This window comes from Glycine soja, chromosome 19, assembly GCF_004193775.1.
Source record: "Glycine soja cultivar W05 chromosome 19, ASM419377v2, whole genome shotgun sequence".
Taxonomy (NCBI): domain Eukaryota; kingdom Viridiplantae; phylum Streptophyta; class Magnoliopsida; order Fabales; family Fabaceae; genus Glycine; species Glycine soja.
In genome coordinates, this window is record NC_041020.1 from 44,261,828 (window position 1) to 44,280,618 (window position 18,791).

Genomic DNA, 18,791 nt, shown 5'->3' on the forward strand with positions numbered 1-18,791 from the left:
ATTGAAATTCAATGCATGCCTTTACATTGATAATGAGTTGGATCAAATGATCTTGGCCTTGGACTTTGTTCCCTATAAACCCTTCAAATATATGAAACTCTAGAAGCCCTGGGTAAAAAAAAACTATGTATTACAACTGTATACTTTATGTTCTAAATTTATGCAGAACCTAATCGAGTGTCGGTGGGACAATCCTCTCAAAATGTCCACAAATGGGAAGAGGGATTGTTCCATGACTCCAAGGCTTTTAGCAAAGCTTTTCAGATGCTTTTTTTCCCCTCAAATGCCGTGGATGATGTGATGAGTATCCAAAGGCTTTGTAGAAATCAATTCCCATCTTATGATTGCCATTAATATATATATATATATATATATATATAAAATCAAATTACATATAATTATTATACCATTTTATAACTTTTAACTGAATAATATTTTCTTAAAATTCATTGTTGAATTGAAAATTCATTTCATATAGATCACATATAAAAAATTTAAATTAATTCAAAATCATTTATTACCTCATTCATATAAATCAACATAAAAATTAATTTTATATCAAATTATAAAAATTATATAATAATTGTCAAAATTACATCAATATAATTTAATCATTTATATATATATATATATATATATATATATATATATATATTCATAAATAAATACAAATTATATATGTGTGTTTTTAGAAAAATGTCTTTATTCAATTTCATATCCTCATAAATAATAATTCTATTATCTGTATCCATATCCATTTGGATATGTATGTATTTGTATCTGAATTCATTATATATATTTTAGTTAACTTAAATATCAATTCTTATAATGTATTTATTGAGGAAACTATTAATATATGATTGTTATTATATTTATATTTTATAATATTAAAATTTGTGGCTTGTGCTAAGTGAGTATTGATTGTGCTCTCACTTAGTTTGAATAATTTTTTGGATTCATTTAAAATTATAATATTAAAATTTGGCGATAGAAATATAATTAAAATAACATTGATTAAATATTTATTATATGAATTAATTCAAAAATATTCAAATAAAATTTTAACTATGAAGCATTAAAAAATATTTAGTTTATTTAAAAAATAGAATCTTTCAAAAATTGATTGTATAATATACTAAAAAAATTATGTGAATATCAATGAAATTAAATATTGTAATGTTTATATTCATGAAATTTTGAAAAGAATTATTCATACTATGTACCTATTCAATATATATATATATATATATATATATATATATATATATATATATATATATATATATATAATTTAATTATTTTGAATATTTTTTGAGAATACTCGTTAAAACTCAATCCGATTACTGTCCTTGATTGAAATCGTGGATATGCATGAAGCCATCATAGTACCAATGAGAAAAATACATACATTCAATATAACATAAAATTTTGTGGTGCATAAAACTCAATTTTTATGGCCCCTCGTTGCGTCTTATAAGAAAATTTAGTTATTTTTTAATGAGTTTGGTTACAAATGTATGAGCATAATCTGATACTAACCAATTATTGTACGCAAGCCCCATTTTAGTAAGATAAAGAGATTTGATATTCTGTCTTTTATGGTGAATATCTAATAAAGTGTAAACAACAACATCCGTGGGTTTTAATAGTTAGGTGGTATGTCGGAGGCCAAAACAAAAAATCAAAAGTGCCAATGTTATCAACTTAAACTAATTTTAATATAAACTTTGGTAAAAGCATATTTATTTGTTATGAAAAAGTAACTTGCACAAAAACACAGCATTGTGACGGGATTGCATTTTTTCATAATTCTTTTAATACATCACTATTGCTCTACCATATATCGATTTGATAAGTCAGCTTGGTAAATTATAGGACAGCATTTAATAAATAAATGAGAACATGATAGAACAACATGAGTTGGTACAAGACGGAAATAGTTTTGAGTAGATGAAAATAAGTTGGCAGTGTTTGGTTCAATAGATTTAGAGTTGATTTTTTTTAATTAATGACATTTATTGTATTATTTTTTACTTATTTTTATCCATTTCCCCGCTATCAATCTCTTCATCTCGTTTATATTTGTCTTTAATCAAACACCTCTCATTTTTACATTATTTCTCACTTATCTTTAGTCATTTTTTTCATCCATTTTATTTCTCATTTTCTCCCAAGAAGGTGGAGTTATATAATCTAATTGTGAATCTATGTAGAATTTAATTGGAATACACTAATGGTGTAAAAAAAAATATATTGCTTTTTTTACTGCAATTTTTTTTATATCGTTATTTAATTGTGAATTTTTATATAATTATAAATTGTTAAATTGTCTTTATATTATATTTAAAAAGGTTATAAATATATCTGAATTAGTTTAATTTTTTTATTCAAAAGAAAAACTTTAGAATATATTGAATAAAACTTTTTTTTTAAAAAAAGATAAATTTTTTGGTATCGAAAAAAGAAGATAATTTAAGCATTACTAATACTTATCTGTTATATATATATATATATATATATATATATATATATATATATATATATATATATATATATATATATATATATATATATATATATATATATATATATATATATATTAAGACTTGAAATGCATTCAACTTATAAGTTGAATAGAAGAACAACCAATTCAATTCAATTCAACCCTCTTGTGAGCTTTTTTACTTGTCGGCCAAGGTGGCCCTACCACCATGCTCCAACCTTCCTCCATTTCTCTTCCTCCGTGTGTGACCGACAAAATAGTGCATACCCCAATCTTGTAAAGCTTGTCTACACATAGAAGCTCTTGCAAGTTGTGTAATTGAAAAATTCAGGGTGCACAAGTCCCCATTAAGCATATTTCCTCTTAGCACATTAATTATTTTCTTCACTTGAGTTGATGCTACACGTATGTGTGTTACTTTCAAATCTTTTTTTTGTGGGGTTGTTATTTCTACGAATTGCTTAAGCGGTGTGTGTAGCTAGAGCTCAATAATAATGCTCCCGTGTCTTGTGATTCCGTGGTTTGCTTCCGGGGAACCATGCCTTAAGTTCATGTACTTTGACACCTCATACTTAAATACTATGTATTTTAGATTCATGGGGCACTGATCCTCACAAGATCAATTTGAAAAGAAGTTCGAACCTTCTGCTTCCATAAGCAGACAAAATTGAAGATCAAATTATTGGTTGAGCTAAATGCTCTCTAATCTGATCATTTTATTTTGATTATCTAAATTCGATCGTAAAACATAGTCTTCCTCTTAATCTAGTTATTTGCATATTTGGGGTTATGACATTAGTTTTTAGTTATAGTTAAGAAGTCATTAGCAAAATAGTGAGTATATATAGCAGCGTTTTTTTTAATCTAAGAGAAAAAACATCGAGAGCAATTAACGTTAAATCCACTATGATTAGTGTTTGTCCCTACTAATCTCCATATATAGTATACCCAAACGATGAAGTGATGAATATTAAACGTTTTATTTTAAAAGTTTGTTTACTCCAAAAACGTGCATGGGTTGCAATCTATGTGGACTCATTTTCTTGATTGATCAAGATATTAAGATTATAAGCTATACTATTCCATCACTAAGTAGAATTACTCTACGTGTCAATCAATCATGTGCTCCCTTTTCAATCAAATCAAGTTTTGGGGGTCCATTAATGGATGGCTACTGACCCACCACTCCATTGATGAAGTTCACAGACTCCAAGTCTAACACACCGTTACTCACTTTGATTCATGAGAATTGACTAAATCAGAATCTGTCCCACATTTCCTTTCGTTTTTAACTTTTATCTGTTTTATCATTTTATTCATTGGCTCATTTTGGCCATTATATGGACATTTTATGCTTGACTGAATGGTAAGTGACACAACGAAAAAGGGAAAATTCTGTGGTGAAAAGCACCAAACGTTGGGGTTAATCCAGCTATTGCTTTCAGAGCTCATACAAAAATATCTGTAGCCTTCAATGAAGACGGAAAAGCCTACAGACACAAACCTAGGTTCTAGTTTGAACCTGAAAGACATGCAACACAAAATAAAAGAGGCACATTTAAGACACATCCATCTACCCCTTCTGGATCCCATCACCTGTTTTGAACTTTCCAACCAAGCTAACAGATTTTGTGTCTTAAATAGAGGAGAAAAAAAAAGTAGTAATGAGAAAAAAGAAAGTTGCACTAATGACTACTAAGCTAGGTGCCCATGCAAGTGCAAGGTATAATTGAATGTCATCCAACAATTAAAGACCTCACATTTGTCTCTAATGATCTATAAATAATTATTGGTATGTTTAATTCATCCAATCCCTCCATAATTCCACCATTAATTCTCAATTGGGGACCCACTATTTTTCTTATTTATATCAAACTGGCTACTATACTATTCTTCCATATGCACCTTACCTAGAGCACTTTCCCTAGCTAGTTTCTCTCTCACACTCTTCATTTATACACAACAGAATCATTCTCCTTTCTGCTAACACTTTAACTTGCTTTTCTTCATGGCTCTCTTTCTCTTAGCTATTTTAATCTTGATGGCCCCTTCTAGCAATGCCTATTGGCCACCTTCACCTGGCTACTGGCCAAGTTCCAAATTCAGGTCCATGAGTTTTTACAAAGGTTTTAGAAACCTCTGGGGCCCTCAGCACCAAAGTCTAGACCAAAATGCATTAACAATCTGGCTTGATAGAACCTCAGGTCTGAATCTGATCACTTTCAATGCTCTCTTTCTCTTTCACTTGCATAATATCATTGAAATTTATTAATCCACTTCCACTTTTTTGTTTCTGATAAACAGGAAGTGGCTTCAAGTCAGTAAGGCCATTTCGATCCGGGTACTTTGGTGCTTCCATTAAGGTCCAACCTGGCTACACTGCAGGTGTTATAACAGCTTTCTATGTAAGACATGCTATAATTAATAACAAATGTTGATTGGTGGAAAGCTTACACATTCTGTTTAGCTTATTAATGAATTGGTATTAGTAATTATAATAATGATTTGATTAATGTGGCAGCTCTCAAACAATGAAGCACATCCTGGTTTCCATGATGAAGTGGACATTGAGTTTCTTGGGACAACATTTGGAAAGCCTTACACTTTGCAGACCAATGTTTACATAAGAGGGAGTGGAGATGGGAGAATTATAGGCAGAGAGATGAAGTTCCATCTCTGGTTTGATCCTACCCAAGATTTTCATCACTATGCTATACTGTGGAGTCCCAAGGAAATAATGTAAGTCACTATATACATAATACATTATAACTGTACTTCTGAATGTATGTGTGTGACTGTGACTATACGTCAAATTGAATGCATACATTTTCAGTACTGATCTACAAGAAAAGGATAGATAAGGTAGGCACTACTTCGTTTTCTCCTAAAGTAGATAGGTAGGAGTGAAGATAAAGCTTGGATTCGGTGTATGTGGCATCGGGTTGATTGGTTCTTATCGTCAGGTATCACAGTTTAGGTACCACTGATTGGCTAGAGATTTTCTTTTCCTAATATTTTTCTATATAATTATTTCTACAGCTAGGAAAGGGATAAAAAGAAAAGAGAAATAGGTGTGAGATTAGATAAGTGATGTGATGATAATGTATCGTAGAAAAATAAGTATAAAAATAATATAACTCGATTGATATTTTGGAAGATGAAAGAGAAATAATTTCGTTCTCTCTGAAATTAAGGAAAACAAGTAGGGATTTGACATGAATATTAAATCATGTAGAAAAATTATAGTAGTAGAATCAAGGTCACATGAATGGCACAAAAAACATAAGCATCGAAATGTGGGGTAAACAAAATCTCATGACACCCAACTTAATGAAAAGTTAAAAGTAACATTTAGTTAATTGATCTACTAGTTCCTTTGCTAGCCACTTAGATAAAATTGTAATTACAAAATGAGTTCAAGTGTTCAACTGTAACATTAAAAAAAACAGCTATTTTATGAATCTTAAAAAAGGTTGTTTTTGTTACTTGGTTAATAAAATGAGTTTAATGTTTATATATTAATAGTATTTTATTTTAAAAGTTAACAAATTTATTATATATATGATGAATTGTTATTAGATGATTGTGGAAAATTTACCGTGAAAATTTATAATTATTTTTCTCTAATAATATATAGTCACTTTTTATTTGTGTCAGATTCCTAGTGGATGATGTGCCAATAAGGAGGTACCCGAGGAAGAGTGGTGCAACATTTCCTCTGAGGCCAATGTGGCTATATGGTTCAATATGGGATGCATCATCATGGGCAACTGAGGATGGAAAGTACAAAGCTGATTACAGATACCAACCTTTTCTGGCAAAGTATACCAACTTCAAAGCTGGTGGTTGCTCAGCCTATGCCCCTCGTTGGTGCCATCTAGTTTCAGCCTCACCATATAGGTCTGGTGGGTTGACTAGGCAACAATATAGGGCCATGAGATGGGTGCAAAGATACCACATGGTTTATAACTATTGTCAAGACCCCAAGAGAGATCACAGCCTAACACCTGAGTGTTGGGGTTGAATTCAAGTATTGAACATTTGGAAATTGGAACACTTGGCCAATTCGGTATTATGCTGATTTTTGGTCCCCAAAACCAAAACACTGTTCTCCTGTGATTTGTTTTGTCTTTTTCTTTCAGAAAATTTCTTTTACTTTATGGGGGTCACTTGAGATGGCCCCCCAGCTTGACAGCTACATTGTACGGGGTTGTGCATCCAAGGCTATCAAGACACGAGAATATTTGGAAGATTGTGTGTGTGTGTGTCTGTTTCTTTTAAGACAAAGGTAAAAAAGAGAACAAAGGGAAGAGCGAGGGAAAGGAATAATAATATCTATGTCCAGTGGATAGCAAAGTGGCCAATGTGTATGGGACGGTGAATGTGGCACCATTGAGTGCGAATACTAAAAAGCACACTCTTCATTTAATAATGTTATTGTCATTTTAATGATGAAAGCGAGAACCTGTGTGTGTGTGTGCTAGGGGGAGGGGGGTAATGTGTTTTGTTTAAGACTTTGTGTCATGTGAAACTTGTTTATTACCACCATGGAAAAGTTTGTTGCGTCAAAAAAGATCGCATGATTATGTAAGAGGTTGTGGACCATTGGTTTGATTGGAAAGCAACTGACAAAATAATTGAAAATAAATACAAGATTGAGCATGTAAATCATATCAAAAACTTTTTTATGGATAAATAATTACATTACTTTTGTCAACGTTAACTTTCTATAATCCAAATTAAAGCACTTAAATATGCTGATGAATTGTAGGACATTAGCTATAAATTATTGTACATATTAAATGTTTCATTTAACTAGATAGGATCATGCGTTGAAATAAGATTATCCGGCAAAAACCTGAACCAATCGGGTTTGGACCACATTCTAAAAGCTCAAATTAATTAGACATAGTTATATATTGGTCCAATCCAAATTTAGGCGATCAAATGCTAGACTTGAAATTTAAATTTTGGGCACAAATTAAATTGGGGCCTTTTTAGCATGATTTGAGCTTAAGCTTGCAAAAGCTCATACAAAATTTTGATTAAACTTAAGTTTCATTTTAGAAGCTCAAATTGAATTTGACATTTTTTGTCTAATTTGTTATAACTTGTGACTCCCACCAAGCATTAAACCAGAATGAACTTGTTTGATGAAATGTGGAACTTATAGCCTTTAAATTTTGGCTGGAATTAAGTTTAAGTCTATTTAACCTAATGCAACCATGCTTCAATTTGGGTGTTCATTTGAGTTTTGATCTCATTTTAGAAGCTAAAATTGTACGTGTTTTTATTTCTAGGCTTATTGTAGCTACAAACTACAACAAGCTTGCAACAAACTCCTTGATTATCAGTTTCAGGAACCATAAGCGGCCTTCATGTAAAAAAAATGAAGCATTCGGAGAGCTAATTACAGCTGTAAAAAATAGAGCATGAGAACATTTCTCTATGATTGCTTGCAAAGTCACCACTGTCCTTATGGAAACAAGTTGAGATTATGCAGAGGAAAATAGGAATGATCCATTATACACCATCTAAAATGCAGGGAATTATTCCAAAGTCCATCTGAAGTTAAGAAATAATTTAATTCAATTTTTAAGGAAAAATAGCTCATTTGGTTCTGGTCCTTGTAATTGCACAAACTTTACCATTTAATCCTTACACTTCTATACAAGCACTTTCGAGTCCCTTTTGGTCCCTGTCGTTACAAAATGACAAGGACTAATCGGTAAAGTTTGTGTAACAAGGACCAAAAGAGACCCAAAAATGCTTTGTGCAAGGACTAAAATGGACGATTTTTTAAGTAAAGAAACTATAAAAGGTAAAGTTTGTGCAAAATGAGAATTTTGCCCAATTTATAAAAATAACGTGAATATCCAAAATGCAAAAGAACTATGACACTAACACTAAGAAAATAATCTAAAAACATTTTGACAATAAAAGTTACAAATATAGTATACACATTACAGTATCATGCAAACTGAAAAATAATGGGAGCAAAAGGAGTGAAGAGAGGAAAGATAAAAAGATGAATCACTCATTAGAAAAATGTATATTATTAATTATACCCACAGGTAGTCTTAGAAAGTGGGTTATGGGTCTAACCCAACCCTACAAAACCGGCATGTAAAGTAAGGGTTGTCACCCACTTACACTATTTTAGTCATATCACCAGTTGGTGTGGGATCTCCAACAGATAGATCCACACAAATCCAGAAGAAAAATAGGGAAAATAATGCTAATGCCTGTCAAAATTGAATGATTACAATTTTAACTGGATAGTGTCTGCTGGTAAAATTTTAGTATTATATCTATAAGGCAATGATAATGAATATAAGTAAACAAAATATCCATAAAATGTAAGCAGCCTACCGCTCTTCAGAATCAATGTTCCACTGACAAAGGTCAATGGCAGATGCAGATAGGATGGTTTTAACACCAGAAGACAAACTTGAAGTTTGTGAAAGAGAATGTACAGTATGCACAGGATTCCTAGTCAAACCAACTAAAGATTTCATGGGTCCTGCAGTTTGGCACATATCAAACACCAAGACACAACCATTCTGCAGGAAAGTTATATGAAGATTAGCATTTGAAGTTTCCACATCAAATAAATACAAAACCAAAGTGCTGACCTGTAGTCCAGCATATATGTAATGTGAATTGTTGAGATCCCATGAACAAGACCATGCAGGAACCTGGAATACAATTCTAGTAAAGGTGAAAATCCCCAAAGAGGGACTAGTAAACAATTGCAATCTTTGAGCAATAAATTAGTACAAGGGAAACAGGGGCATGAAAAAAACAATTTTAAAAATTTATTTCTAATTTTCTACAAGTAATTTGAAAATACATCAATGATGAAATTTTTACTACATCAGAAAAGATGAATTAGTACTTAATGCAACTATACCTGAGCACTGATAATTTCTTCCCTAGAGAAGCAAAGAGGGCCAAGCTACTATGAGAAGGAGAAATATATAGGTCTTTAACACCACTTGTGCCAGACGGCAGTAACATGCCTTGCATCTCAAATGGAGACATCAAGCTCATCTACCAAGCCGAGTTTCCATAAAGGTTATATTGGAATCCTTCTTTGTATATAAGAGCTACTAAAGCCGCACACATATACACATAAATACTTCAAATTGAAGAATCTTACTTTAGTTAGCAAGGGCATTCCACCTACTGCCTCTCGCTTTTGAGCAATTAATAAAATTTGATTCGAAATGTCCATATCAAAAACATGAGCAGCACCATTCAAGATCAAACGTTTTCTAAAACAGGTAAACAACTAATTAAATAAAATTAAGTCATCAACACAAATAGACAACACCATATAAAAAAAATTAACAAAATAAGCTTATTATAAGAGAGGACATTTGATTAAAAAAAAACTAGGGTATATTACACTTTACCGCTTTATAGTTCCACATACTCCCCCAACTTACCTATCTAAACTTTTCTTTTTAAAATCACTAAACCTCCCTGAAGTTTGGTTTAAAGTGAACTGTTAAATTAATAAATTCCATTTACTTTGCTTAAATTAATCATGGTTTCAGGTTTAATAACCACAATTTTAACCATGCGTACAGTATTTTTTCACTTCAACACAAACTTTGAGGGGTTAATGATACAAAAGAAAGTTTAGGAGGTAAACTGAGAAATGGTGAAACTAAAAGACAGAAAAGCATAAAAAACTGTCCTGCAGATGCAATATGTGGTGCTGTTAAGTAGAAGAGGAAAGGGGGGAGAATGAGAGAGAGAGAGAATAACATACCTGCAATTCAAAATTGAACATGGATTGCCTGCTCCGCATATCTAATAGCATCTCCAAGGCCAAACCTATAAACTATAATTATAGAAAACCACACACAAAGAGAGAAAAGCATAAAAAAGGCTGTTATGATTTGCACCAAATCTTTACGCAGATTCATTTCTTAAATTTCTGCCTTTATGCGTCTCAAGTAAATATCTAAATTTTTAACATTCAGTTGTTAAAAACTAAGGCCACATTTGGGGTGGATTTCCATTTTTACTTTTTAAAAACTAAAACCAGTTTTGTTTTAATTTTGAGTTTCAATTTATTTTTTGTTTTTAGTTTTTAAGAAGTTGTTGCAAATCGAAGATGGATAAAATGAATCAACAATTTTATCTTACTATGAACTAATGGTGGTGGTAAAATAGGGTAAGTAAAGGGGTTTGCGATTGCAGCAGATGTGATGTTCGCCATTATTGGTCCAAGCGTCCATACAAATAGGGCAAGCGAGACCGTCAACGTCGGTGAGGTTCCACTCGCTCTCTTGGCTCATGCTCCCATTCGCGAAGGAACAAGAAACCTCGCCTCCTTCGGTTCTGCGATTCGATGGGGGTAATGACTGCGCTGTTGGATGTACGGACACGAGGAGCGTGGTGCGAAACCCTAGGAGGCTCCACAGCGGGAACAGACTCCTCGTCTTCGTCTTCTTCGTCGTAGTCTGCGACGTTTAGAATTACAGTTGAGACCATTACGAGCAGAGTCAGAATCCAATCCAAAAAACTCATTTAGATTTCTTAATTATCTTTTTTTATTCCCATATCATTTTTTTACCTATGTAATATCATGTTATTTATAAAAAACTTATGTAAAATTATACTTCAATGTGAAAAATCTTAAAAATCATAAAAAATTTAAATATTAGTGTTTCTTGTATAAAAAATTATCCTTGAATTTACTTTTGTCACATCATTATATTCCAATGCTGGTAAAAGAATTCACAAGAAATGGTTCCTTAACCAAAAAAATTATCCCCTATTGGAGATGCTGTTAGGGGCCCAAACCTAAAAAAACACGCCAACAAGGGCCACAGTTTATTGTCAAGCTCAAGAGGGAAAAAGAAAAAAGCTGAGGTGATTTTATTTTATCCAAATTTCAATTCAGAAACCCTTTTAACAGGGAAACAACTACTATATTTCTTTTTAAGTAGAACTAAAATATTATATATTAAAAGGATTTGTTCGAATTTTAAAATGTTTGAAATTTTATACCATTTTTCAGTAAAATAAAAAAATGTCCAAATAATAGAACTTAAATTTTTCTTCCTCTTTTAGACTCTATTTGTTAGAGGCAAAATTTTGGGAAAGACAACAAAAAAAAAAGAAAGAAAAAAAATACAAATGTTAGATGAATTTAAATCGTTTAATTGGTGCGAAATATGTGAGAAAATTTTTAAAATATTTTGGGCCCAGGATGAATGATTTTTCTCTCAACCAAAGAAAAAAGTTAATAAATTAACATTATTCATGTATATTACAATGTTGCCTATCATTCTCGTGATTGAGGTGATCACAATGTAATTTAATTTAATTTTTAGAAGAAAAAAAATAATCTAAATCAAAAATAGAATAAATATTCTATTGAGTTTGAATATAGTATCAAATTCAAAAGGAATTAATCTTGTAAATTTGGTTTTTCAATTTTTTTAATCTATTATTATAAATAATAGTGTAATTATTATATTATAGTGTTTTTTTAATAATGTTTTTTTATTAAATTAACATAGAGAGATCATACTTAAAAATGATATTATACTCATACCAAAGGTTTTTTTAAGAAAAGCGTTTCCAAATAGGAAAGGGCATTTATTTCTTTTCCTGCGTGAACCAACAAACAAAACACAAAGGAACGCAGAAGCAGGGTTCAGTTCATTTTTCCAAATCTGGATTCACTACGAATCCTTGTAACTACTCGTTTTTTCTTATTAATCTAAAAATTCTCGTTCATTTCAACCTTGAAAATAGAGGAATAGTTTCCGTTTGTCTCTTGAAATCGTTTTAGCATGCTGCACTTGCAATCGTTGCCATATAAATCAACTTACAAAAATTACAATCCAAAAAATAAGTGGCGCACCCAGAAGGGTAACTACTACAAATTAAAGAAGCAAACATTTGAGAAAGGAAGGGTCATGCAGTGGAACTAGTTTGGCAAAAAGGGTATTTTTTGTCAGAGGAGACCACTTTTTTTAAAAAAAAATTTAATCCAGTGTAAACATTCCTACTCTAGTCTCATACAATTCTCAAAAAAGTTTCTATCCTACCCACCAAGTTTGTTTTCTACGGTGGGAGACCTATAAGTTTTTATCACGATAAGCAGTCAAAAAAACAAAACTTGAGATGGAAAAAGCGAAAACTGGATGGAAACAACAGAGCCCTTCCTTTGGGCGCTCTACAAACCCTCGTGCCAAACTCATAGCAATTTTGTATGCTTTGATTTAGCTTGGAAGAGGGGGATATAGGGATGTTTTCAAGTTTTCTTGATTTTAACCAAACCTATTTTTATTCTTATTTTTTATTTTTTTGAAAATAATAATATGTAACACTTAAACCAAGTGACACCGTAAACCATTGAGTTGATAATAAACATAATATATTGAATACATTTTTAGACTGTATTTGAATTTAGAAGATAATATATATATATATATATATATATATATATATATATATATATATATATATATATATGAAATTTGTTTGTGATATTCAATTATTGCTTATTAAATCGTACAATTACTACTAAAAGCACAAGAAAATACACATCGTAAAGGAATAAAGTTTACCAATTCATGAAAAGATTGAGAAGACCTCAGAAAGTCCATAGTCTTAGAAAGATATTTTCTTATCTCTTTTTTCATCTTTATTCGTGAAAATAGGGTATTCAAATAAAAGCAAATGTGCGAGAAAGTGAAGGCATTAAATATTGAAATTGATATAAAGTTGTGATAGAGAAAAGATTAAAAAAAAATATATCGATGGGTTAGTATTAATTTATTGATCCCTCAATCGAAACTAAAATTATGTTCATAAGAAAACTTAATTGATAGTTAAAAATTGTTAAGTTAATTTTTAAAATTATAAGTATGGGACAACTAATGAAATAGCCGGAAAAAATGATAAAGAAACAAATATGTTTATATGATTTTTTATATAAATTTTAATTTTATTTTATGTATAAAAATATTTTTTAAGGTGTTATAATTTGAATTTTTTTAATTAATTTTAAACTCTTATAATTTTTATTTATAGATAAATTAATTTCATTGCATTTTAAGTTTCAGTTATTAATTTTGTTTAGTGTTTATGGACTCACGCGCTTCAGTCACTCATATTGTTTTTAGTTGGACTTTATTAAGTTGTCACAACACCTGTGCATGCCAAAATTGGTTTAAAAAAATTTCAACATCAAACACATTAATCAATTAATAATAAAATTATTTTAATTTAATCATAAATTTCATATTAAATTTTTTATTAATATAAAAAGCTCCATTGACCCCAGGTAACAATGGACCTTGTAAATATGAGTGGGTAAGTGGGTTGACCCATTCCATGTAAGACCCGTCCACGTATGCCCGCATTAGTGGTGGATCGGGCTTGTATGTCCCGCACTTTTACACGGATTTAAAATATTGATCATCCCCCGTCTGTAGACTCCTCGGGCCAAACAGATTGGTCCGCAGCCTATTTTTTCTTAAAAAAATGTAATTTTAAATCAAATATATTTTTTTCTTTTAAAAAAATAGTCAATTACATTAAATTATATATATATATATATATATATATTTAAAAAAGTCTTAATAAATTTTCTAACAAATACTTAATTACAAAAGTTTTAACACAATTAAATAAATTTTCAATATAAATGTAAAAAAAAATTGAACTAAACTTTTAAGATTAATTGGATTTGGGTTGGGTTTAGCTGTGATTGCAAGTTTGTGGATCAAATTGCGGGTCCTGTGGGTCAAACCCATATAATCTACGGCCTAGACAGGATGGACATAAAATCTTATATAATCATGAATTTTTTAAAAAAATTGATTCAAAATCCGTGCGAACCACGAATCGATCCGTGGACCTAAGTCTATTTATCCACTCTTACTTACAAATGCTGAAGAGTGAACCCTGAATACATTAAATATGGAGAAAGAGATTTGTCACTCATGATTTATATACTCAATTTAAACATGATTATCTATAATAAGAGATATTTGTAGTTTAAACAAAAAGTTTTTTTTCTTTTTTAATTAATTTGATTTGTGCAATTTATAAGTGTAAATATTATTAAAATCATATAATTTAATTAATTAATTTTTTGGTATTTTTTTTTTATAAATTGCGGTTGTTAATTCAATTAATCAATTAAAACTTAAACTATATCGTAAAACAATTAAACAAACAACAAAAAGATTACACTGGATAATGTGCCCAGACAATCCAGTTGGTCGACACTAACTAACAAAAAATCAACTTTAAATGCACAAACCAATTTGGTGTAAACTAATTTGTGGCATCCACAATATCGACACTAAGAATCGTACGTTTATATATACAGATGTATCATGCTGATAGGGTGAATATGAAGGCGCCCTAGCTACTCCAATGATAGTTGCTCCAACATCTTTTTTAGTTTCATCGAAACTACTCCACTCCAAACACGGCAGAAGGCCACTGATAGTTTCTTCATCATAGCAATCCTCTGATCAAAACTCATATGCTCAGCTCTACCCAGTGTCTCATTAAATGCATCAATGCTCAATGAAGGAATTCCAGCGTCGTGGCTCCTGCATGGCCAACAATGTCAAGCTTAATTAGCCACCACATTGTTGTACCAACAAACGGTTTGTATATAATATCCATAATGCATTAGAGGTACGCACCTGTGTAAGCTTCTCAACTTGAAGATGCAATGAAGCTTCTCTCTTGTGCCATTCGGCTTCTTTCTTGCGCCAATCATTGTCCTAACAACATATTTAATTTCAAATAAAGTTAACAATGATAATAATTAATCAAAAAGCCCACACAAAGCCAGGAAGAAAAGATAACCTCAATACCTTACTTTCAAGAGCAGTACTTTTGGCCTCAAGTGACTGAATTATCTGCCAACAGCCAAAAAAAAGTGTAATAAGGCAAATTATTCTGTTAAAGGTTTAATTTGATATATAAAAAATAAACGTCAGTGCCATTCTTTTTTGGGAACATAAAAATTTCAGAAATTAAACAAAGCACAACCACAACAATATATACATTTACCTTATTGGAATTTCTGCGGTGCTGAAGCCATTTTTGTATGCTAGACATGTCATATATGTGTCCACAAGGGAGACAACTGAACCCATTCACCCCCCAAAAAAATTCAAATAAATCACAACATTGTTCACATATACTACTAAACAACAATTTTACAATAACATAACATATCCAATTAAAACACAGGGAGAGAGAATGTAAATTAGGGTAAGTAAAGGAGATTGGGATTGCACCAGATGTGATGTTCTCCGCCTACTGGTCCAAATGTCCATGCAAATAGGGCAAACGAGAGGCTCATTAATGTCTTTGGAATGAGAAGCCGCCGCCGCCTCGCCTTCTTCTTCGGTTCTGCGGCGTTTGTTTGATCCGTCCTCTTGTACGCGATTCTGCGATTCGACGTCGGGGATAACTATTACTTCTTGGTTGTTAGATGATGAAAGGTTGCTTCTTGTTCTTGGCACAGCGAGGACGTAGGTTTCAAATTGGTTGGGTTCCATATTCTTCTTCCTCTTCACTATCGGAAACGTAGTGGAATAGTGGAAATTGGTTGAAGAATACTTCTACCGAATTCGCCATTACAGGAGAAGAGAGCCACAAAGTGAGGTCAACACAGCGCCCCCAAACCATTAAAACCACACCAGAAGGGGCGACGTACTGTTAAGCTACTTATCAAGTCAAAATAATTTTGAAATTAAAATTTAAAAATATATTTGATTGGAATAAAAGGCAATAAAATAAGACTAAATGCTCTGAGATTAGGATACTATAATCTAAAATATTATATAAAGTTCTTGTTTCAGAAAGAAAATAATAGTCAATTTTATGCGTCCAAAATGTAAGTAATATTGACTATTTTGTGCACACATAATTAAAATTTTTAATAGTATCTTAAATTTTGTGTATCTCTAAAATTGAATTTTAATGCAAAGATTTATTTTCAAATATAGTTTGGAGGGGTAATTAAACATAATTTCAAACTAATTTTACTCACAAACATACTTTTTCAACTCTTCTACTTAAAATCTAAGCATACCCTTATTATTTTTACATTAAAAAAATAATATTTTAATAGTAGGATATATCACTAAATTAATAGGCTGGAAAAAATATTTTAAAATTTTAGTATTTAATTTATCTGCAATTATTTGAAATATTTTAAATTTTTTCATTATTGTTACTTTTTCTTCGTATTTAGAATGCTCAAAATAAATCGATTTGAGTTGTTAGACTTGACCTACCTTATAAACAAGCCGACTCACATCTTGGTGAGTCCTAAAAAAGTTAACCTAGATCGACCCACCATAGTTTGATAGGTTAAACAAGTTGACTCACATAAATTTTTTAAACAAATCATTTTTTAAAGAAAAATAAAATTCAATAGAATGAAATACAATAATAGTTACATCTTGCTCATAAAATTCTCATTGTTTTGGCAATTCCAATTCCAAATAAATCAATTTTCTAAAAACTAAAAAAATAAATCATTACAAGTTTAACAAGCAAAATAATTTTATAATCACACATGTGAGACAATCATTATAAATGTAACAAGTCAACAAATAATTCAATGAAAAAATATTTAAAATCACAAAATAATAGCTCACACAAAAATAATAATAATTTTTTTAGGTGGGTCGACCTGACCCACTTCAAGATCGAGTCATTGGTGGGTTGGACTCAATTTTCAAGCCAATCGTGATTTTGATTTTTTTTTATTCACTCGACCTGATTCAAATTCATGGTGCAATAGGTTTACTCTCGATTTTGTTATGTATTACAACTGTATTTTTATTAATTATTTTATTTATATGACAATTAAGAGATGCATCTTCCATTCCATGTGTGGTGTAAATTCCTATACATGTTGATACTAGTAAGATTTTACAAAAACAAGTTTAGCTTGTGTTTGGTTGTGAAGAAATATGAAAGAAAGGAAAATAAAATTTTAAAATTATGTATGAGTCTTACAATTTTTTCTTTATTTTTATTCAGATGTTTCTTCTCAATTTATTTTCATTCTTTTTGTCTTTCACATGACCAAACACTCACTTGTTTCACACAAATTGCATAATTCATCTACAACCATTCAATGGATTCCAACACAATAAAAAATCTTAGTGGGGACACCTTTGTGCCTTAATAAATCTCAATAACTTACTCTTTGATTTTAAAATTTACTATGAATTTTCATGGTTTTTAATTCTCACACGACACTCAAATAAAACTAAAATATAACTAATTTTTTAAATATAAGAAACATGTTATTCTAAAATATTAAAAAATCTTTCAAATTAATTTATTTTTTGATCGTTTTTCAAAATAATCTCTTAATATTCATAAAATACATCAACTCAAAATCTAAACTACTGAATGTTCAATACTTCAAAAATGATTTATATATTTTCATTATTTTTTTTTATATTATTGGTATAAAATATCGATTGAATTCACCTAAGACTAATATCTTTTTGAAGACCTAATTATGTGGGTTTAGTGAAATTCTCTCATTTCAATCACTTTTTTTACATTCATAATACTCAAATTCATGATTTTGTTTAAGGAAATTGAGTCTTGTACCATTTGAATTAACGACTTATTGATATTTTATAAATTGTTTAAGAGAAAAAAATAATATTTAAACTTTGAATGGTTCATTCTTGATTTAGAAAGTGAGTTAAACTGAACAAAACTAATTTGATGAGTGTTTATTTCATGTAATAATCTTACGATCTCGAACATCACATTTCTTTTCTGGAAATATCATATTTGAAAATGTGATTTATAGCGTATATAAAGTGTGTTAGGTTAACTTTTAACATTTATAAGAATGTTTTTAAAGTTTTAAAATAATAAATGAAAAATAAAAATTGGAAGTCATGTTGTTAGAAAATAATTTCTCACATTTTGAAGGCAATGTAACTTTCTCACCCATTAACATTGGAATAAAATTATATAGACATGTGAATAAAATTTTCATGAGAATAAAAAATATCCTAAAATTTGATATAAAAAAAAGATATAAAATAAATATTTTTGAATAATATCCGTCCAAACATGAAAAATAAACATTTGCACCTTCACATTTTCAAATATACAAGATATTTTTTTAAACAAATGTCCCCTAATTAATTTATTTTTTATTTACAAAGCGGGTCAAAGTGGAAAAAGAAAAATCTAAGGATGTGGGCACGTGACTAATGTGAATTAAAAAGTTTAAAATATA

The 18,791-nt window shown here is 30.3% G+C and overlaps 3 protein-coding genes across 13 annotated transcripts; 1 reads left to right on the forward strand and 2 right to left on the reverse strand.

Moving 5' to 3' along the window:
- Positions 1-4,393: 4,393 nt before the first annotated feature.
- LOC114399492 (probable xyloglucan endotransglucosylase/hydrolase protein 32) lies at positions 4,394-7,171 on the forward strand. The gene is made up of 4 exons (XM_028361689.1): positions 4,394-4,707; positions 4,808-4,908; positions 5,025-5,242; positions 6,161-7,171. The coding sequence occupies exons 1-4, from the start codon at positions 4,512-4,514 to the stop codon at positions 6,525-6,527; spliced, it is 882 nt and encodes a 293-aa protein (XP_028217490.1). The 5' UTR covers positions 4,394-4,511; the 3' UTR covers positions 6,528-7,171.
- Positions 7,172-8,526: 1,355 nt separating this feature from the next.
- On the reverse strand, positions 8,527-11,089 carry LOC114399303 (E3 ubiquitin-protein ligase RFWD3-like). 9 transcript variants are annotated; one of them, XR_003663701.1, is made up of 6 exons: positions 10,664-11,088; positions 10,284-10,348; positions 9,666-9,780; positions 9,417-9,556; positions 9,139-9,201; positions 8,527-9,066 (listed from the first exon to the last, which is right to left on the reverse strand). XR_003663701.1 is itself a non-coding variant. In XM_028361473.1 (5 exons), exons 2-5 carry the CDS (start codon positions 9,738-9,740, stop codon positions 9,018-9,020), a joined length of 327 nt encoding a protein of 108 aa, XP_028217274.1. In that variant the 5' UTR covers positions 9,741-10,348; positions 10,664-11,088; the 3' UTR covers positions 8,527-9,017. The 9 variants fall into 9 exon arrangements, 6 of the variants coding, with proteins under 6 accessions (XP_028217274.1, XP_028217273.1, XP_028217272.1 ...); XR_003663700.1 differs by having other exon boundaries at positions 9,417-9,780; positions 10,664-11,089; XR_003663699.1 differs by having other exon boundaries at positions 9,417-9,780; positions 10,284-10,355.
- Positions 11,090-14,693: 3,604 nt separating this feature from the next.
- On the reverse strand, positions 14,694-16,194 carry LOC114399915. Of its 3 annotated transcripts, none has more exons than XR_003663861.1 (5): positions 15,802-16,194; positions 15,572-15,647; positions 15,378-15,417; positions 15,199-15,279; positions 14,694-15,102 (listed from the first exon to the last, which is right to left on the reverse strand). XR_003663861.1 is itself a non-coding variant. In XM_028362136.1 (5 exons), the coding sequence occupies exons 1-5, from the start codon at positions 15,864-15,866 to the stop codon at positions 15,067-15,069; spliced, it is 303 nt and encodes a 100-aa protein (XP_028217937.1). In that variant the 5' UTR covers positions 15,867-16,194; the 3' UTR covers positions 14,694-15,066. The 3 variants fall into 3 exon arrangements, 2 of the variants coding, with proteins under 2 accessions (XP_028217937.1, XP_028217936.1); XM_028362136.1 differs by having other exon boundaries at positions 15,373-15,417; XM_028362135.1 differs by lacking the exon at positions 15,572-15,647 and having other exon boundaries at positions 15,373-15,417.
- Positions 16,195-18,791: the final 2,597 nt, after the last annotated feature.